The sequence below is a fragment of the Halichoerus grypus genome, chromosome 4 (genome assembly GCF_964656455.1).
Source record: "Halichoerus grypus chromosome 4, mHalGry1.hap1.1, whole genome shotgun sequence".
In the NCBI taxonomy this organism is placed as follows: Eukaryota; Metazoa; Chordata; class Mammalia; order Carnivora; family Phocidae; genus Halichoerus; species Halichoerus grypus.
In genome coordinates, this window is record NC_135715.1 from 66228142 (window position 1) to 66247969 (window position 19828).

At 34.7% G+C, this 19828-nt stretch overlaps 1 protein-coding gene across 4 annotated transcripts in view; it reads right to left on the bottom strand.

Moving 5' to 3' along the window:
• The window catches only part of NBEA (neurobeachin), a 694224-nt gene that overhangs the window by 410875 nt on the left and 263521 nt on the right, over positions 1–19828 (bottom strand). For all 4 annotated transcript variants that reach the window (XM_078070461.1, XM_078070460.1, XM_078070459.1 and 1 more), the window contains one exon: positions 5028–5466. In XM_078070461.1, coding sequence (XP_077926587.1) covers positions 5028–5466 — 439 coding nt within the window. The remainder of the gene's footprint in view (positions 1–5027; positions 5467–19828) is intronic.

A 19828-nucleotide genomic window follows, 5' to 3' on the forward strand; every position in this document is an offset into this window, starting at 1 on the left:
TAATTACAAAGAGATCTATTATCAACGCCCAATTCTCCTAAATTTCCAGATTAACACTCTTCCCTAACAAGACTTATATAAATGCTAAACATTTATCTTGAAAGAAAAAACTGAAGCTTAGGAAAAAAACAATGTTACTGATTTTAGGGTGATACTACAATTTATTACAGCTCATCAGAAATCACAAGGTTACTGCTGTGACATTTTCATGTTTTGTACGTCTCTATTTCGTAAAATATTTAGAATACCAATGAAAAAATATGTATAAGAAATAACTGAGTATTTCATTAATCCACTCTTTAAAGAGAGATACTTTTTTGGCTCACTGACTCGTCTGTGTAAATGCCAGGAGAGACAAAGGCAACAACATTGGGGACATCAGACCACCATGCTCAGTCAAAACTGCATCGTCTGGCAACTGGCCTCAAAATACTATACCCAGGACACTTGGAGCATAATAAAGGCCAGAATTTCAGTGGCTAGACATCATAGAAACTTTGAAATGTAAAGGTTGGCAGACTTTTAATCAATTTGACTTATAATTACTTGTTCATCCTTTAAGTGATAGAAGCAAAACACTTCACAAAAACTAGAAAAGTAAAGGAATAGAAATTGAAGTCCTCAGCAGTAATTATAATTTTTTATAATCTTAAATCAATGTAGGAAGATTCCATCATCTCTATCAAACATTTCTTTATTATTTTCCCTAAATTGTCATCCTTAGCACTAATGTTAAAAATGTTAATATTAAAAAGCTAGAGAAAAAATAGTTAGCCGAACCTTATATTTTAGGTTTAATAATATGAAGGCTATCTATATTGCCTTTTTAGTCCTATAATATTTATAATTTTTATTTTAGAGATTTTCTTATTCAAAGAATAAACCACTTGAAAGTGAAGAAATTAAAAGTTTGAGGGGAAAAATATACAGACCAGTCTGCCTGAACTTATCAAACCCAGTAATTCAAACATAAGTGGATTGTAAAATCGAAAGGGATGAAATAGAAATCATGTAAGATCAATGTTTGTTAGCCAGAGAAGCAACACAATTGTGAGCTTTTTGTGGTATCCCAGACATAAAATAATCCTCTAAAACATAATAACAGTTAAAACGAAGAAGCATATTGTCCTCTGCTTTTTTTTTTTTCCCCTGTTTTTTGTCCAAACTAAACAGGGGAGGGCTATCTTAGAAATCCCTGGGGAATTAAGACTGACCTAAATCACATATATATATACCAAATTCTCCAAAGATTAAAATCATGTGGATATACAACATTACAATATTTACATAAAAGATAGGATAAAACTTAATTGGTGGTTTTAGAGAAAAGCACTACCCCAACCTAAAAGTTACACAGGTACTAATGTATAAAAAATATAGCTCAGCTAGAATATTTTATAAATTATATATCTATATTTAAATCTATCAAAAGAGATTGTATTGTTGGGGAATTTTGCAATTTGGTTTGTGTTCTATGATGAGATTATTAAGCACTTCTGTTAGAAATAAAACCATGATAATGTTATCATTTCATAACTTTATTTCCTTTGTATACATAGTGTTTCCTCACTGTAGAACAGTACTAGAGAATCTCTAGCATTTTCAGTGCTTTACAATTCATAAATATGTATTTGTTAGGGCCACTCAGTGCAATCAGACATATACGTAAATCTGCACAGATGATGACTGGAAGAAATGAAAGAAAAAGAATCAGCACTTCCAAGATATGTAAATAAGAATATTTATATAATAGTTCATAATACAATGTGATAAAATAATACTGAAAGAAAAAGTTTTATTTTAGGTAAGTCTAGATGTTTCTAAAATTTGATGTTGTAATCTACCTAAAGAAAATAATCTACCTAAAAGAAAAATTTCACAACTGAAATTCATAAATGCTCCATCCCAAGTGGGGAGAAACACCCTATGTGGAATGTAAGTTAACATAACTCAAATTACATCAGTTGTTTTAGGAAGGTATTTTCAAATTTACAGTATAAAATGAGTATAAAGAATGCATTGTTAGCATGTTTACAATAAAACCAATAAACTATTGGCTAACAAAAGTAAAATCCTATAGGGATCTCCGTTGGGGTTGTGCAATATTATTAGGAAGCATGATCTGGTTACAAAGAAATGAGCAACTGAGACTATAGCTATTTTTCAACTAAAGATAAAAATGAAAAATACATTATTGGTAGAGTAAGACCCATGATAATTCTGTGTTTGAAACTGGTAGTCGTCAGGACTTTGCTTCTAAGGCATGTCATCTTGGATCCTATTTTCAAGGAATTCAATCTGATGTTAAAAGACATGTCATAACTTGGATTTCAGACTTTAGTGCTTCAGAAATATGTTTATGTATTTCATAATATAATTATAGCTACCTTAAGACAAATAAGGCAAATGGTAGCAATATATTGGAAATATAATTGAAAAATGCAGTTGTCCAGAAGCACTTGTGGGGATGATGTCTCTGAAAAGCTGCTCAAAGCTCTAGAGTTTGAAGTTAAATTTTTGATGTTGTCACTCTCAATCTATTGAATGGCTGACAGACAATCAAACCCGTCTGGCTGGCTGGCAGCTCATTTTGCTGGCAGGTGGCAAACAATTAGACACACCAATTTGTGCCTCCTGATGACATTAAAGCATGAAACTAAGTTGTATGCAGGGCCTAGTGATTTGTGTGAAAGCATTTCAAAAATAATACTCTTTGCCGTGGCAACTCATTTCAGACTGCCACCTCCCATTATGGCTTTGAGCAGTGAAGACGACAGACTTGAGTTACGTGCACTGCAAGGCCGCTTCTGTTCAATCCGTCATCAGCGCCCCCTGAGACCTCAATCCCCTCCTTTCATCAATATCACCTCATCATTTACATTTGATAGTACTTGAGCTACTGCATACATTAACTACACTACAGACCCTTTCCCTAAAAAGAATTGAAATATGCTTTGTGTGCCTTGATTTCATTTCTACTTACGCAATTTAGAATAATGATCCCACTCCCATTGCACTTTGCACAAATGCTACCAGGAACAAATGGAAAGTTCTATTTTTTTTAAAGCAATATTCACAAAAGTGTAATAAATTTTGAGTAGCTGAGAATATTGGCACTCTAGTGATAGCTTTGTTAAGTTTTAATGAAAACACTGTTCTAACAGTAATCCAAATTAAAACAAAACATTGAACTTTATTTTTATTTCACTGGATTCTCTTATGCAAATCACAATCCTCTGTATTTATTTGTATTTTAATAAAATTTAAATATGTAATTTAAAAGTGGAACACAAAATTTTTATGACCCTAAATTGAATTATTATGACATTTTTATAGATATATACAATTACAGATACTTACAAACATATGTTTACATACACTCATAAAGACACATCCACATATATCCAGGGAACATAAACCAAATAGGTGAAATAGAGGACATCAATCTGAGATGGCATAAGGAACGTTCAAAGAACTATATGAATGAACATCCAAATATAATCTAACACAAACCATTAAAAAAAAAGAAATATTTTCCTACATTTCATAGCCTCTCCTTTTTTTTTTTTAGTTTTTAAAAGTTCTGATACTTAACACATTTTATCTTGCAATGACATTTTTTTGCAAACATTTCATCTCCATTTACTACTCTGTAAGTTCAATGTAGGGAACACTGTTTTTATCCATCTTTATATCTGACATGATGAACAAAGCTATTTATATTTTCACAATAAATTTTCAAGAAGTATCTGTAGAACAGTAGTTAAAATGTTTAAAGGTAAAGCTTAATTTACATTTATATATAAAAAAGATAATCTATCTTAACTGAAAAATGCCTTTCCTGCCATATTTCTACCTCTAAACACTAAAAAATTACTCTCTCTATATTTGCACAAAGCAGTATGGCTATTTTAGAAAAGTAATACAGAATAGCTGTTACATTTTGACTATATGTTTATTTTTGACATTCCAGTTTAAGAAACATTTGATTTCCTAACTTGTTCTTTTCTAAAACAAAAAACAATTGTTTACCAATCATCACACACACACACACACACACACACACACACACACACACATAAATTTTGGGTGGGGGGAAGTGTTTTCAACATCAATAACAATTTAATTCAGATGGTAAACACATTCTTTAGTTTATAGGCTAATATGTAAATATTAGCCTATAACTAACTATTGTTAGTAATTATGACTATCATAAAATATGTTTCTAATGCTGCATAAGTTTTTAAATAGTAGGATAAATTACATGAACAAATTCTTTGGTTCTAAAATGTTTTATCCTGCTTCTGTGAACTATCATTTTTATGGCATATATAGTGGAACAGAAAAAAAATTAGTTGTTCTCACTAAAAACCCTTGTATGATTTAACATTTGAATGCAGATATATGGGCCATGTTATAAATAGTTTAGAAACCTAAAATGCCTTTCAACAATATTTACTTTCAAATACATGCCTCAAAATATGGCCTTTACATTGATTCTGAAAATTCCATGCATATTTTCAGATGATAATGCATATTTTCAAATTTTTTCCATCCTTGCATTTAACAGTCGAATTTGAATTTTATTACTTAAAGCAAGTTATTTATTTAGTCTCCAGAAGTTATTGGTTTCCAGTACTATGATACAGGAATTCCAGAACCAGACTAAACCTTGGAAAGATATGGCTTACCCCTCCCCCATTTTATCCATGAAACAATTAAGTCCAAAAAGATAAAAGCACTTCCTCAATGTAGTGATGATGGATTCTAATCAGAATCTGGATTTCCCTATTTCTAATTTAACATGCTGTCCTGTATACCATATTGAAACTCCTTTTTTGAGATGTATTATTTAAGTGCCTTACTATGAGATCAATCTGGTTGACCTATCACTTCCATATCCTTTGTAGTAAGAATTTATATTACTTAATATAAAGGTTTTTGAGATCCTCCTAATATTTTAAAAAATAAATGGTTAATTTTCCTTCTGTGTTTGGAGCACTACGAATAATAAATTCAGTACCCACCTGTCAAAGGAATGAAACTGCATAGGAAGAATAGCTTGCGCTTCTCTCTTCAATGCTGGATCTGGGTATGGGATAGGCTCAGGGCCACATTCTGCAATTTCAACTGGGGCAGCCACAAGACTTTTCAATATCTCCTTGACATTGATGCCTTTGGTTTGACTAATGCTAGATATGGATGGTGCGGGTTTCAACAGTTCACTGGGGTTCTCAGTTAAGCTTTCCTGTGATTTCTTCACTTCAGATGACAAAGTGGATAACAGTTCACTCATGGCATCAGGGCCTGCGCCCGTCTCTATTTCTGCCCCATTCAGGATGCTAGCCACTTGCTCCTCTCCAATTCCTGAATCTGTATGTGGAATGGAACTTTCTAGCTGAATATCTTCACCAGCGGTTGGTGTTTCTTTTTCCTTTACAGTGTCTGGAAATGTAGCAGGTGTTTCTGTAATAAAAGAAACTGGTTTAAACAAAAAGCTTCACAAGTGAAAATCCAGTATTATTAATAAAATATTCTCACATATTGGAATAAAGAAAATAAGACCCGTGAGAAACAAAAAAATCTGCTAAATGGATGTGCATAACAACACAACTGGATTAAAACATATCATCCATGTACACCTGTCATTTTTGTTCAGGAAGCCTCAACAGAACCCTATTTCTTTCAAAAGCCACCTGGCATTTCAAAACTGGTATCTTTAAAAGCGTGGAGCAACAGTACCCATAACAATTTCTTATAGCAGCTTATAAATAATTATTATATGAAGTTCCCCTTTATCCTTTGTTAACTTACCAATCACATAAGAGAAATTGTTATACTTCTCTAATATTACCTTAAAAATATGAAGTCATTTTATACCTTTTTGGTACTTCAATAACCAATAATATAATATCTAGTTAAAATATTTAAACTAGTTAAAGATATTATTTTAAAATCAGATATATATATACCTAAAATTCTGAAGTTAATAGCAAAAAGCATGCCAAATGATTATTTCAAAAGGATAAATACTTTAATAAGAAAATAATGGTCCTCAAGAATTTAGCCTATATGTGCCTTTAAGAAAAATTATTTTGGAATACTCATTCTTTGTGAATAAATATAAATTTCAATTTGTGAAAACTGAAGCAGATAAAATATATACAGATATGAAATATACATACAATATTATCAATTACAATAGAAAAACATCTTTAAAATGTTAAATGCCTATCAATCTCATTATGCAAGCATTAATATAATGAAGTTCCCTATATAATAAAATGTTATCAAATTCTAAATGATGAACTTGAAAAATTGATATAATCTAGGTATAATAGGGATAATAGCTCTTTTTTTTTTAAGATTTTATTTATTTTTTTGAGAGAGAGAGACACAGCAAGAGAGGGAACACAAGCAGGGGGAGTGGGAGAGGGAGAACAGGCTTCCCATGGAGCAGGGAGCCCAACGCAGGGCTCGATCCCAGGACCCTGGGATCATGACCTGAGCTGAAGGCAGACGCTTAATGACTGAGCCACCCAGGTGCCCTGGGATAATAGCTCTTAATAAAGTCATGTTGGAGAAGAAAATAAGATACCATAGGTAAATTACTCGCAAGTCCTCTATAAAGTAGATACTTAGTAAATGTTAGATACTTGTATTACTCTAATTTATATTTAAGTTAATCCTTTGTAAAACAAGAAGGGCAGACTAAGTTACTTCTAAGATCTCTTCAAAATGAACATCTGTAAGTTCTATAAAACTGCCCTTAGATTTTTGTTATTTTGGTTGTTTATTTTGAAATATTAGGACAGGAAATCAGGAGACACCCAACAGGGAATAGGCTATTTTGATTTCAGCAAGACATCTCACAAAACCTTTGGTGAAGTCTCTAGTAAAAACACAGAAATGTTTTGGTGATACTATTTTTTGGGTGGTATCATAATTTGTTTAAAGTTTTATACACACATGTTAAGGATTAAACATAATGTGAAGGGGATTTCTTTAGTAACAGGGCTTAATTCTTAGACTCTACTAGACAGTATTGTTAATTTCTTAAATGTAGATTAATGTCATGACATCCAAATTTACTGAGCATGTGAATTTATTAATTTTTCCAGATTTCAGAGTAATTTTGTCAAGTTTTCAAACTGTCAAGTTCTCCTTTTCTTTTGATTCAAACTGTATTAGATACATACATTACTTTAAAAATATAACATTTTCATATTATTCAACCTAATATACAATATTCATTTAAACTGGCTAAAAATGTACATCTCTCACAATTGTTTTATTGTCATTTTCATCATATTTATTAAATAGGCTTGTTTGCTCAAGGATGTTAGAATTGAAAAAAAAAAGATTAATCAGTAGGACATGACAATAATATTCAAACACCAGATGACCAACATGAAAAATAGGGTAGACCTATTCTTTGTTGTTCCAAGACTAAAAATTAAGATAACTGCATAAAAGTTTTGAGAAGACAGATAATTTTAATAATACTCCTGGCAAAGCACTGGAGAAGGAAAAGGTAAGAGGTAAGGTAAAAGTTTCAGAATTTTTATAAAACCTTGTGACAGAAAATTAAGACTTAGAATAATAGCATTCACGATAAGAAGGAAGGAAAAGAATGAAGATGCTTCTGGAATATCTAGCTTAAGAAAAAGAATGGAGACATGCCACTAACTGAGGAAGAAAGCAAAAGATTAGCAAGTTTGTTCAGAAATATTTGGCGGGGGGCGGTGCCTGGGTGGCTCAGTCAGTTGAGCATCGAAACTCTTGGCTTCGGTTTGGGTCATGATCTCAGGGTTTTGAGATCAAGCCCCAAGTAGGGCTCCACACTCAGTAGGGAGTCTGCTTGAGATTCTCTCCCTCTCGCTCACTCTCTCTAACATAAATAAATCTTTAAAAAATATCTTTGTTAAAGATTTATTTATGTATCTGAGAGCGAGCACACATGTGCACGCAAGAGGGAGGGGGACGGGGTAGAGGGAGAGACTATCAAGCAGACTTCCCACTAAGCATGGAGCCCTACATGGGGCTTGATCCCACAACACTGAGATCATGACCTGAGCTGAAACCAAGAGTCTGACACTCAACCAACTGAGCCACCCAGGAGCTCCTGTTCAGAAATATAATGAATTAAATTTTGAAATCAATTGAGTGCAGAATCTCTGGAATATTTATAGCTGTTGAGTCAAAAGAAATATAGCCATGTATTTTGGGATTATTCAAACTGAGATGATAATTGATACTTCAAAAGTTGATGAAATAAGCTAGGAATAAAGAATGAGAAAACAACTGCTAAGGCAGTTATTGCCACTATTGGAGGTATTACTGAATTTATTTAATGCATGTTTGCATCTATACATTATATATTTGGGGAGTAAAAACAGTTGTGGCAGAAAATCAGTAGAAAATTAAATAGCAATAGTGAAGCTTCTATGACAATAGGACACAGAATGTAAATGCAGAAACAAAATAAGAACTCTAAGAGTAACAAATCACAGTGGCATGGTTACCAGCATGGGCTAAATTTTCTTTCAGAATTTAATTCTCAAAAGGCGTATAGTCAAGTCTAGCACTTACTCTGAATTTGGCTGATTTACAGATTTGGCCTAGAGTTTGACTTTATCCTAATGTGATGTTTCAGTGTCTTTATTTATGGCATGTTTTACATTAACAGCTACACAAAAATGTAAACTTTTCAAGTTATAGAAACCTGAAATATAAACATTTTGCTACAAACAGAATACCTAAGAAGTTAAAATCTTTGATTTAGTGTCCACAGTTACCATATAAAAACTATGTAATTTTTTGCTTTTCTGTTCAATTGACTCTCAAGGAACAATGAAAATCTCTAACTCACTAACTAGATACTTGAAACTCCAATATAAATGTTGACCTCTCAATTATAAAATGCAATTAAGTTTATTAAAATTGAAATATTTTCAAATGACTCATCAAAATATTTACATAGTAATATAAATCTAATTTTATGTTTACTGTGACTGATAAATCAATGATTTCAAAATGAAGCAGTAACTTTGATATTTCAATAAGAATTCTATTCAAATAAATAAGCTTTGTAAAGCATGCTTTGTGATCATATTATATAGAAATAAAAATAAACACCAATGGAAAATTTTATAATAGTAATTGCAAATAAAAAACAGATCAGTAGTTCAAAAGCCTACCTTAATTTCCCATTATGCATTAACATTTTTTTTTTTTAACAGAGCATGCTCTTACAGTTGATAGCATCAATTTCAGTTTGGATAACTTGTATTATATTTCCAGACTGCTTCTCTGGGACAGTAAAGTACTTTGAGGATTTAACCCAAGTGACCTCAATAGGATGTTAAGCATGAACAAGAGAGAAAGTACAAATGATTGCAGCTGCGCCAGTTATACAGTAGACCCGTAATTTTTCAATAGTTCTTCATCAGTTTCTATAGCAAGAGGCCATGTTAGTACACAAAACAGAAACATGACTGGCCTGAGTGATCTTAATCTTATCAGAAACAGGCCGCTAGATGCCAGATGCCTCTTTTTCTTACTTATTTTCATTGAACCTAATGAGTTCATCTAATACGTTTTAGGAAACATATAGGGTTAACTTCAGCAAATGACATGATTTCTGTTTTGGGACCTCATTTATCACAATCTTTTCTCCAAACATCTTATTTTACAGTGATGTATAAAGTGTTTCAATGTCTTACCTATTAAGTTATTCAAACTGCTATTTTCCAAACTACTTGAATAAGAAGTAACATTAAAGGAACATACAGCTCCTTCTTAGTATAGCACTAAAAATTCTATGAATTATTTGCTCAAGTAGTAATACTAAGCAAACTAAATCTCATTAATTTAAAATATAAAAACCTATATATAACTTGTATGTTTTATTTATATTAAATCCAAAAATGCCAAGTTATGCAAAAATTACCTGAATTCCAAGGAAGAAAAAAGCTGCCATATTTTATAAAAAGATTTAAAATAATTATTATTCATTTTACACAACAAAGACTGCAAAGCACTGAGTAATTTTTTGCAATCATTTATATATTATTTAATTTTTTGTTTGTTATATTAAATGTATAAGAATACAACTTCAGGAATTCAGTATTATGAATATATACTCATAACAGACAAAATTATAATTCAGGAGAAACCAACTAAGAGCCAAAAAGTATTTCTACTGAATGTTCTGATTATGATGTATAGATCTGTTTGAGTTTATCTTACTTGGAATACATTATGCTTTTTGGATGTGCATACTAATGATTTTCATCAAATTTGGAAAGTTCTCAGGCCACTATTTCTTTAAAAATTCTTTCTTCCCATTTCTGTCTCCTCTACTCTCTTCAGCTCCCATAATTTGTATGTTGGTTCACTTGATGGCGTCTCACAGGTCTCTGAGGCTCTCCACTTTTCTTCATTCTTCTCCTCATTCTGTTCATCAGAGTAAGATAACAGCAATTGACCTGTCTTCAAGTATGCTGATTCTTTCTTCTGCCCATCAAATATTCTGTTCAACCCCTCAAATGAATTTTATTTTAGTTATTATAATTTTCAACTCCAGATTTGCTATTTCACTCTTTTCTATAATATTTCTTTACTGATATTCTCTTTGATAAGACATCACCCTCATATTTTTAATTCTTTCAAAATTCAGGTTACTCAGAGGTGAGTGACTGGAGCCTTCTCAGGTCTTTCCTGGACCTGAATACATCCCCCAGAGTATGGACATCTCATTCTCAGGTCTTCCTTTTAAGCTTTTGGTAAGGTTCTTATTTGCCACCTCGGGCAGTTCCAATATTTAAAAAAAAAAAATTGCTGCTGATTATTTCAAAAAACATCCAGGGCTTTTCTCATCAAGCAAGCTCTAATCAGGTGGACAAGCTCTGTGAATGAAACTTTACCAGGGAGCTTCCAGACAGGTCAGATACAGTGTTCAGTGGACTTTCTGAAAACTCCAAACATAATTGTCCTCCTTCCAGTGCTGCTACAGCTACCACAGTTGTCTGGATGCAGATTTTCAAGGACACCACAGAGCTGAGAACTGGATACTAATAGAGCAAGTTAAATCACCAAAAAGCTTGCTATTCTCATAAAGATTCTGTAGTTTTTCTTGAATTAGCACTCTCTTGATTGTTGCAAGTCTTTGATTACTTTCCAGAGACTGGGAAAAGATGATTTTGACAATTTTTGCCAGTGTTCTCATTGCTTTTTGGAGGAGTTCTTTGGAGGTCCTTACTCCACTCTTTCCAGAAGTCCAACCTCTAAGTGATGTTTACAATTCCAATTTCTACATTTTGAATAAAGTATCAATTAACAATTATAAAATATTCATATATACATATTTTGCTTTTCCTTTGCTCTAGCTTGTTGTAGCACTCTTTCTCTCTTTTCTTCTCAAAGAAAAAACACTTTCCTATTAAAATACATCATGCATCTCCATAGTGTTATGGAAGCAACCATTAGCACTAATAATAAAATGCCAACATATATGCCTAAAACTTGTCTTCAGTTGCAGAAAAACAGAAGCAACCAAATAATAGTTTAATTCTGTTAATATTATCAGATAAGCCATGATTTGCAAGTTATACATGGTTAAGAGTTCAGGCTTTGAAATTAAGACTGTTTGACTTTCCGTGAAGACTTGTTTACCACTTAAGCTTTCTCAGTCTCCATCTTTTATCTGTAAAATTGGCATAGTAACAGTACATACATTATAGAGTATGCATTATACATTACACTGCTGTGATGATTAAAGAACATAATTTATGAATAGTGCCTGGCATTGAGTAATCTCAACATAAATTTTTGTACCTGCTGCTGCCATTATTGATTTTACTGTTATCGTCATCACTATCACCATATCCTTTAAGAAAATATAGAGCCAAACCATCTATCAGTTATTTTCTTTACTCATCTTCAATTTCTGTCTATCTTTCCTAGCTCTGGCCCCTCTATCTGCAGACCAGTATCTCCTATCCTAACAGAACAACTTCTCAACCCCGTATCTTCTTATATTTCTAGCCATTAAGTGCTTTGGTTATCTCTCCTCCTTTCTGGAAGAACTGTGTCATAACTGAAAGATCATGGTAATGCAATCAAATTGATCAAAGTTCCAATTCTGGCACCGTAACTTACTAGTTTTCCATGTTACCTTGGAAAAATTAGTTATGCTTTCAGAATTGCAGAGATTGCACTTGAAAAATGTAGATCTTAAGTAGGCTGTAAGGATTAAGAAACTTGGGGCGCCTGGGTGGCTCAGTCGTTAAGCGTCTATCTTCGGCTCAGGTCATGATCCCAGGGTCCTGGGATCGAGTCCCACATCGGGCTCCCTGCTCAGCAGGAAGCCTGCTTCTCCCTCTCCCACTCCCCCTGCTTGTGTTCCTGCTCTCGCTATCTCTCTCTCTGTCAAATAAATAAATAAAATCTTAAAAAAAAAAAAAAAAAAAGGATTAAGAAACTTGTCAGTCTATCACTTCTACTCTCCTTCCTTAATTCAACTTTTCAAAGACTTAGAAGATTTCCACAGACCTCTCAAAATTAATACATCTAGATATCTGTTTCCTTCCCCAGGTTAGGGACGTTTTCAGCCATTACTTCTTCAAATAAGATTTCTTCCTTTCTCTCTTCTCCTTCTGGAAATCCTATAATGCAAATGTTAATGTGTTCCAATGTTGTCCCATAAGAACATTAAATTATCTTCACCCTTTTTTATTTTTTGCTGCTCGGATTATAGGAGTTCTATTACCTTGTCTTTGAGTTGACTTACCTTCCTCTGTTTCATCTAGTCTGTTGCTGAACTACTCTAATTTTAAAGTTATTTTTTTCTTCAGCTCTGTAACTTCTAGTTGGTTCGCACTTATTTTTCCCATCTCTTTGTTGAAGTTCTCACTATGTTCACGTATTCTTCTTCCCAGTTCAGTGAGCACATTTATGACCATTATTTTTAACTTTTTATCAGGTAAATTACTTATCTATATTTCATTAGCTTGTTTCTGAGGTTTTATCTTTTTCTTTCATTTGGAACATATTCCTCTGTTGCTTCATTTTGCTTGCCTCTCTGTCTTGGTTTCTAATGTATTAGATGAAACAACCACTTCTCCTAGGCTTGAAGGAGTAGGCTCCTATAGGATATGAATCTTGCATTCAACCCAAAGGCCCCAGCTCTGTTGTCTCTCAGACTTTTGCACTTGTCCAAGCAGCCTATGTTTTAAGAGCTCCCAGTAGTTGATGAAGTGCTAAGACCCGCCAGTATCCCTAATTAGATGATTCAGGTTAATTAGATTGACAGACCCTCAGGCAGGAGCTCTTTCAAGAAAATATATATGGTTCTATGGAACCGAAAGTGTAAGCCCCACTGGCCATGAGAGCCATAGGAACTGGCAGTGTCCCCTGAGTGGCAATTGCAAAAAACAGGGATCTGGGATGAGTGCATATGCTCTTTTCTGAGAGATACCAGTAAGCTGAAGCCAGGGAGAAGAAAAGCACCAAGGTGGCATCCACAGCCTATACGCCTTGGGATCAACTCCACAGGCCATAAGATATGTGCCTAAGGTCAAGCTCCAGGACAAGCAAATAGGCCTCCTTCACAGAAAGACTAGAGGGTGTGCATCAGTCGGCTGTCTGTGTAGTACCCCGGGGGTGGCATCCTGCCAAGAACTGTTGCTCAGATTGGCAGAGTCCTGTGGGACCCAGGAATGAAAGCTCCCCTACCCACAAGAGCCAGGTGATCAAGGGGCATCCCTGGGTGGGCAGCTGCAGAAAACAGGGCAATAGATATAAAAACCAGGGCGCCAGAGACATGTAAAGCTCCGCCCCCCAGGAGACACTGGTGCTCTGGAGTGCAGCAGAGAGAGCATGCAGAGATGGTGCCTGCCCTCTGAAGTCTCTGGAAAGGGTTACAGTCAGCCTTTAGATGCATGTTTAATTAGAAGCCTGCCCCTCAGGGTGTAGCATGATTAGCTAATAAGCCTTCTTCTCAGTTCCTGGGTCTGCTGCCTCTAGCTGCACCCTGTGGGTGGTAGCTATTTAAGAACTCTTTCCCCATTGGTTACAGCACTGTTAGACTCACAAGCGTAAGTGGCCAGAGTCAGGTGATAAACATTGTACCCTGGTAGCAGTTGCAAAAATTGGGATGCCAGACTGGGGCATAAGTTCCTTTCTGGGTGACACAGATTATCAAAATCCCGTAACACCAGAAACATAAGCTCCTCTGGCGTTCAGAGCCAGGTGGTCAAGAGGTTTTTCCTGGGTGGCAGCCACAAAAAACAGGAACAATCTATATGTTGCCTACAAGAGACTAACTTTAGATGTAAGGACATGTGGAGAATAAAAGTGAAGGGATGGAAAAAGATATTTCATACCAAAAGAAAGGTGGAGTAGCTATACTCATGTGAGAAAAAAACACACTTTAAAACAAAGACTGTAATAAGAAACAAAGATGATAGTTACATTATGATAAAGGGGTCAATTGGACAAGAAGATATAACATTTGTAAATATTTATGCATCCAACATAGTAACATTTAAATACATAAAGCAAATACTAACAGACCTACAAGAGAAGTAGACAGAAAATTACTAAGGAAACATCAGCCTTAAATACTACATTAGACCAGATGAACTTAACAGATAATATATAGAACATTTCATCCAAAAACAACAAAATACACAGTCTTCTCAAGTGCACATGGAACATTCTCCAGAATACATGAGGCCACAAAACAAGTTTTAATAAATTTTAGAAAACTGAAATTGTATCATGCATCTTTTCTGACCACAGTGTTATGAAACTAAAAATCAGCTACACAAAGAAAACTAGAAAATTCACAAATATGTAGAGTTAAACAACATTCTACTAAACAACCAACTGGCCAAAGAAAAAACCAAAAGAGAAATCAAAAAATACCTTGAGACAAAAGAAAATGGAAATATAACAATATCAAAATTTGTGGGATGCAGCAAAAGCAAATCTAAGTGGGATGTTCATAACAATAAATGTCTACCTCAAGAAAGAAGAAAAGTCTCAAATAAACAATCTAACTTTACACCTCAAGGTGTTAAAAAAAAGGTGGAGAAAAAGAAGAATAAATGAAGCCCAAAGTTAGCAGACAAAAAAGGAAATAATGAAGATTAGAGCAGAAATAAATCAAATAGAGACTAAAAAGACTATAGAGAAGATCATTGAAACTAAAAGCTGGTTCTTTGAAACGATAAAGAAATGGACAAACCTTCAGCTAGACTCATAAAGGAAAAAGAGTACTCAAATAAAATCACAAATGAAAGAGGAGCTCTTTCAACTGACATCACAAAAATACAAAGGATCATAGACTACTACAAATAATACACCAATGAATTAGACACAACCTGGAAGAAATGGACAAATTCCTAGAACATACAATCTACAGAGTCTGAAACACGAAGAAATGGAAAATCTGGATAGACTAATTACTAGTAAGGAGACTGAATCAGTAATCAAAATCTACCAACAAACAAAAGTCCAGGACCACATGGCTTCACCAAACATTAAAGGAAGAATTAGTACCAATCCTTCTCAAGCTCTTCCAAAATAAAGAGGGAGCTCTTCCAAACTCATTTTATTGAGGCCAGCATTACCCTGATACTAAAACCAGACAAGAAGGCCACAAGAGAAGATAATTACAGGCCAATATCTCTAATAAACATAGATGCAAAAATCCTCAAAAAAATATTAGCAAACTGAATTCAACAACACATTAAATGGATCATATACCATGATCAAGTGGGATTTATTCCAGGGAAAGAAGAATGGTTCCACACCTGCAAATCAGTTGATGTGATAAACCACATTAACAAAAAGGATAAAAATCGTATAATCATCTCAATAGATGCAGGGAAAGTATTTGACAAAATTTAACATCAATTTTTTTAATACACTTAATGCTTTTATTTGAGAGACAGAAAGTGTGAGCACGAGCTGGGGGAAAAGGTAGAGGGAAAGGGAGAAGCAGGCTCCCGGCCCAGCAGGGAGCCCCACAGGGCTTGATCCCACTGGGATCACCACCTGAGCTGAAGGCAGATGCTTAACCACCTTAGCCACCCAGGCACCCCTTAACATCAATTTATTATAAAATCTCTCAACAAAGTGGGTATAGAGGCCTCAACATATTAAAGGCCATATATAATAATCCCATAGCTAACATCATCAATGGTGAAAAACTGAAAGCTTTTCCTCTAAGATCAGGAACAGGACAAGGATGCCCACTCTCGCCACTTTTATTCAACATGGTATTAGAAGTCCTAGGCAGAATAACTAGGCAAGAAAAAGAAATAAAAGGCACGTATATTGTAAAGGAAGAAGAAAAACAAACTATCTGCAGATGACATATTATATATAGAAAACCTTGAAGACTCCATCAAAAAAACTGTTAGAATAAACAAATTTGTTTAGCTGTGGATACAAAATCACTATCTAGAAAACTGTTGCATTCCTATACACTAATCATAAACAATTAGAAAGAGATTTTAAGAAAACAATCCCACTTACAACTACATCAAAATGAATAAAATACCTAAGAATAAATTTAACCAAGAAGGTAAAGAACTGTATATTGAGAACTGCAAAAGATTAATGGAAAATCACTGAAGAAACAAATAAATGGAAGATATTCCATGCTCAAAAACTGGAATAATCAATATTGTCAAAATGCCCATAGTATACAAAGCAAGCTACAGATTCAATGCAATCCTTATCAAAATTGCAATGGCATTTTCCACAGAAATAAATAATCTTAAAATTTGTCCAGAACCACAGAAGACCTCGAAGAACCATAGCAATGTTGAGAAAGAACAAAAAAGCTGGAGCTTCATGCTCCCTGATTTCAAACTATATTACAAAGCTACAGTAATCAAGCAGTATGGTATTGGCATCAAAACAGACACACTGATCAATGGAACAGATAATATATAGGCCAGTGCCTTCTGGGCCTTGGGCAGTCCAGGCCCCGGGGTGTCACAGTGAGACTGAGGGGATCTAGTCGTCTCTCTGCACCTCTCCGCCAGTTGATCCCTGCTCTGCCCTCCCTGCCTTCAGCAGGGTCAGTGCTAGACGTGTCATTCGGAGCTGACTGGCTGGCCCAGAGAGCCCACAGAACCCGCTCGCCCACGAGGGCTCTGGAGGAGACCCAGCCATGGGCGAGCTTTGTGCCTCCCTCACCAGTGGCACCTGAGAGTCCAAAAATAAACCCATGCCAACATGGTCAATTTACAACAAAGGACTTAAAAATACACAATGGAGATAGGACAGTCCTTTCAATAAATGATGTTGGGAAAACTGGACAGTCACATGTAAAAGAATGAAACTTGACAACTATTTTATACCATACACAAACATTAACTCAAAATGGATTAAAAACTTGAATGTAAAATCTGAAACCATAAAACTCCTAGAAGAAAACATACATGGTAACCTCCCCATCATAGGTATTGACAATGATTTTTTAAATCTGATACCAAAAGCAAAAGCAACAAAGCAAAAATACACAAATAGGACTACATCAAATTAAATTGTTTCTACATTACAAAGGAAACCATCAACAAAAAGGCAGCCTACTAAATGGGAGAAAATATTTGTAAATTATATATCCAATAAGGGCCTAATACAAAAAATATATAAGGAACTCAATACAACTCGAAAGTTAAAAAAACCCCACTTTTAAATAAGACAGATGATATGAATAGACATTTTTCTGAAGATATAAAGATGGCCACCAAATATATATAAAAAATGGTCAACATCATTAATCATCAGGGAAATGAAAATCAAAACCACAATATCACTTCATACTTGTTAGAATGGCTATTATAAAGAAGACAAGAAATAATAAATGTTGGTAAAGATGTGAAGGGGAAAGAGCCCTTGTGCACTCTGGTGTGAATGGAAATTGCTACAGCCACTATGGAAAACAGCACAGAAGCTCCTCAAAAAATTAAAAATAGAACCACCATATGATCCAGCAATTCCACAAATTTATCTGAAGAAAACAAAAATACTAACTGGAAAAGATAAATGCAGCCCCACGTTCACTGCAGTATTATTTACAATAGGCAAGATATGGAGACAACCTAAGGGTCCATCAATGGATGAATCGCTAAAGAAACTGTGGTAAATAAACAAAATGGAATATTATGCAGCCATTAAAAAGAATGAAATCTTGTCATTTGTGACACTATAGATAGACCTCAAGGGCATTAGGGTAAGTGAAATAAGTCAGACAGAGAATTATCATATGATATCACTTATATGTGGAATCTTAAAAAAATCAAGCTCATAGATACAAAGAAGGAATAGATTGTGGTTGCTGGGGCAGGGGGGAGAAATGCATGAAGGGAGTCAAAGGTAAAAAGAAAAGAAAAATATTTAACACATTGAAAATGGAAGTCTTGGTCATTCTATTCAACCTTACTTACCAGTATTGTTTGCTTTGATAAATAGCCATTTGACCTCAGAACTTCAGAGAGCCAGGCATTATCTTTGAAAACTTGGCATACTCTATGCCCCACATCCAATCTATTACCATATACTTTCACTTTTACCTCCATGGTATGTCTAATTTATCTTCCCCTTCAATCTCCACTGCCACCACAGCTTGGTGTTAAGCAAAGCATCACTTACCTAGAGAGCAACAGCCTCCAATCGGTTTATCCAGATTCCCTCAATGCCCCCTTTAACCTATTCCTTCATTATACCTAAAATGCTCTTGTAAAATTGTAAGCAGATTATGATACTTATAGTAGACAAAATAATGAACACTCCCCTTAAAGATGTCCATGTCCTAACTCTCATAACCTATGACTGTCACCTTACACAAGAAGGACATTAAATGAGAGAGCTTTGCAAAGGGAAGACTATCCTGGATTATCCAGGTGGGCTCAATCTAATCTCATGAGTTCACAGAGGAAGAAAACCTTTCCTAGCTGTGCTCAGAGGAGGATGTAACTACAGAAGAACAGACTGAAAGAAATACTGTTCCAGGTTTTAAAGATGGAGGAAGGAGGAAGAAAGCCAGGAGCCAAGGAATATAGGTGGTCTCCAGAAGCTGAAAAGGCAAGGAAAATGGGTTCTCCTCAACAGCCTCCAGAAAGACATACAGTGCTGAAGCCTTGATTTTAGCCTAGCCAAATCCCTATTAGACTTGTCATCTATAAAACCGTAAGGTAATATATTTGTGTTGTTTTAGGCTAGTAAGTCTGTGGTATTTTGTAATGTGGCAGCAATAGAACACTAATACAATACTCTTCTAATTATTTTAAAAACCCAATCCTTAGTTTTCAAACTCTACATGATTTGGTACCTGTCTACCTATCTGAACTCTTTAAATGTTTCTCTTTCCCTTCTTATCCATCTACGTATGTTCCCAAAATATGCCAAGAAATTTCTCTCAACAGTGATTACTATTTCAGGAATGTACTTCCACTGTCCCCAACATTTTTCTCAAACCCACTGAATTCATCTTTTCTTTTTTTTAAAGATTTTATTTATTTATTTGTCAGAGAGAGAGAGAGAGAGCGCGCGCAAGCAGGGGGAGCAGCAAGCAGAGGGAGAAGCAGGCTCTCCGCCAAGCAAGGAGACTCTATCCCAGGACTCTGGGATTATGACCTGAGCTGTAAGGCAGGCGCTTAATCGACTGAGCCACCCAGATGTCCCTGAATTCATCTTTTTGTTCCCTTAGTTTAAGTGTCTCTCCTATGAAAAGTCATCCCCAACCGCCAAATTAAATTAGGTTTCTTCTTTTGTAGTTTCTCATAATAGTCTGTAATTTTATTCT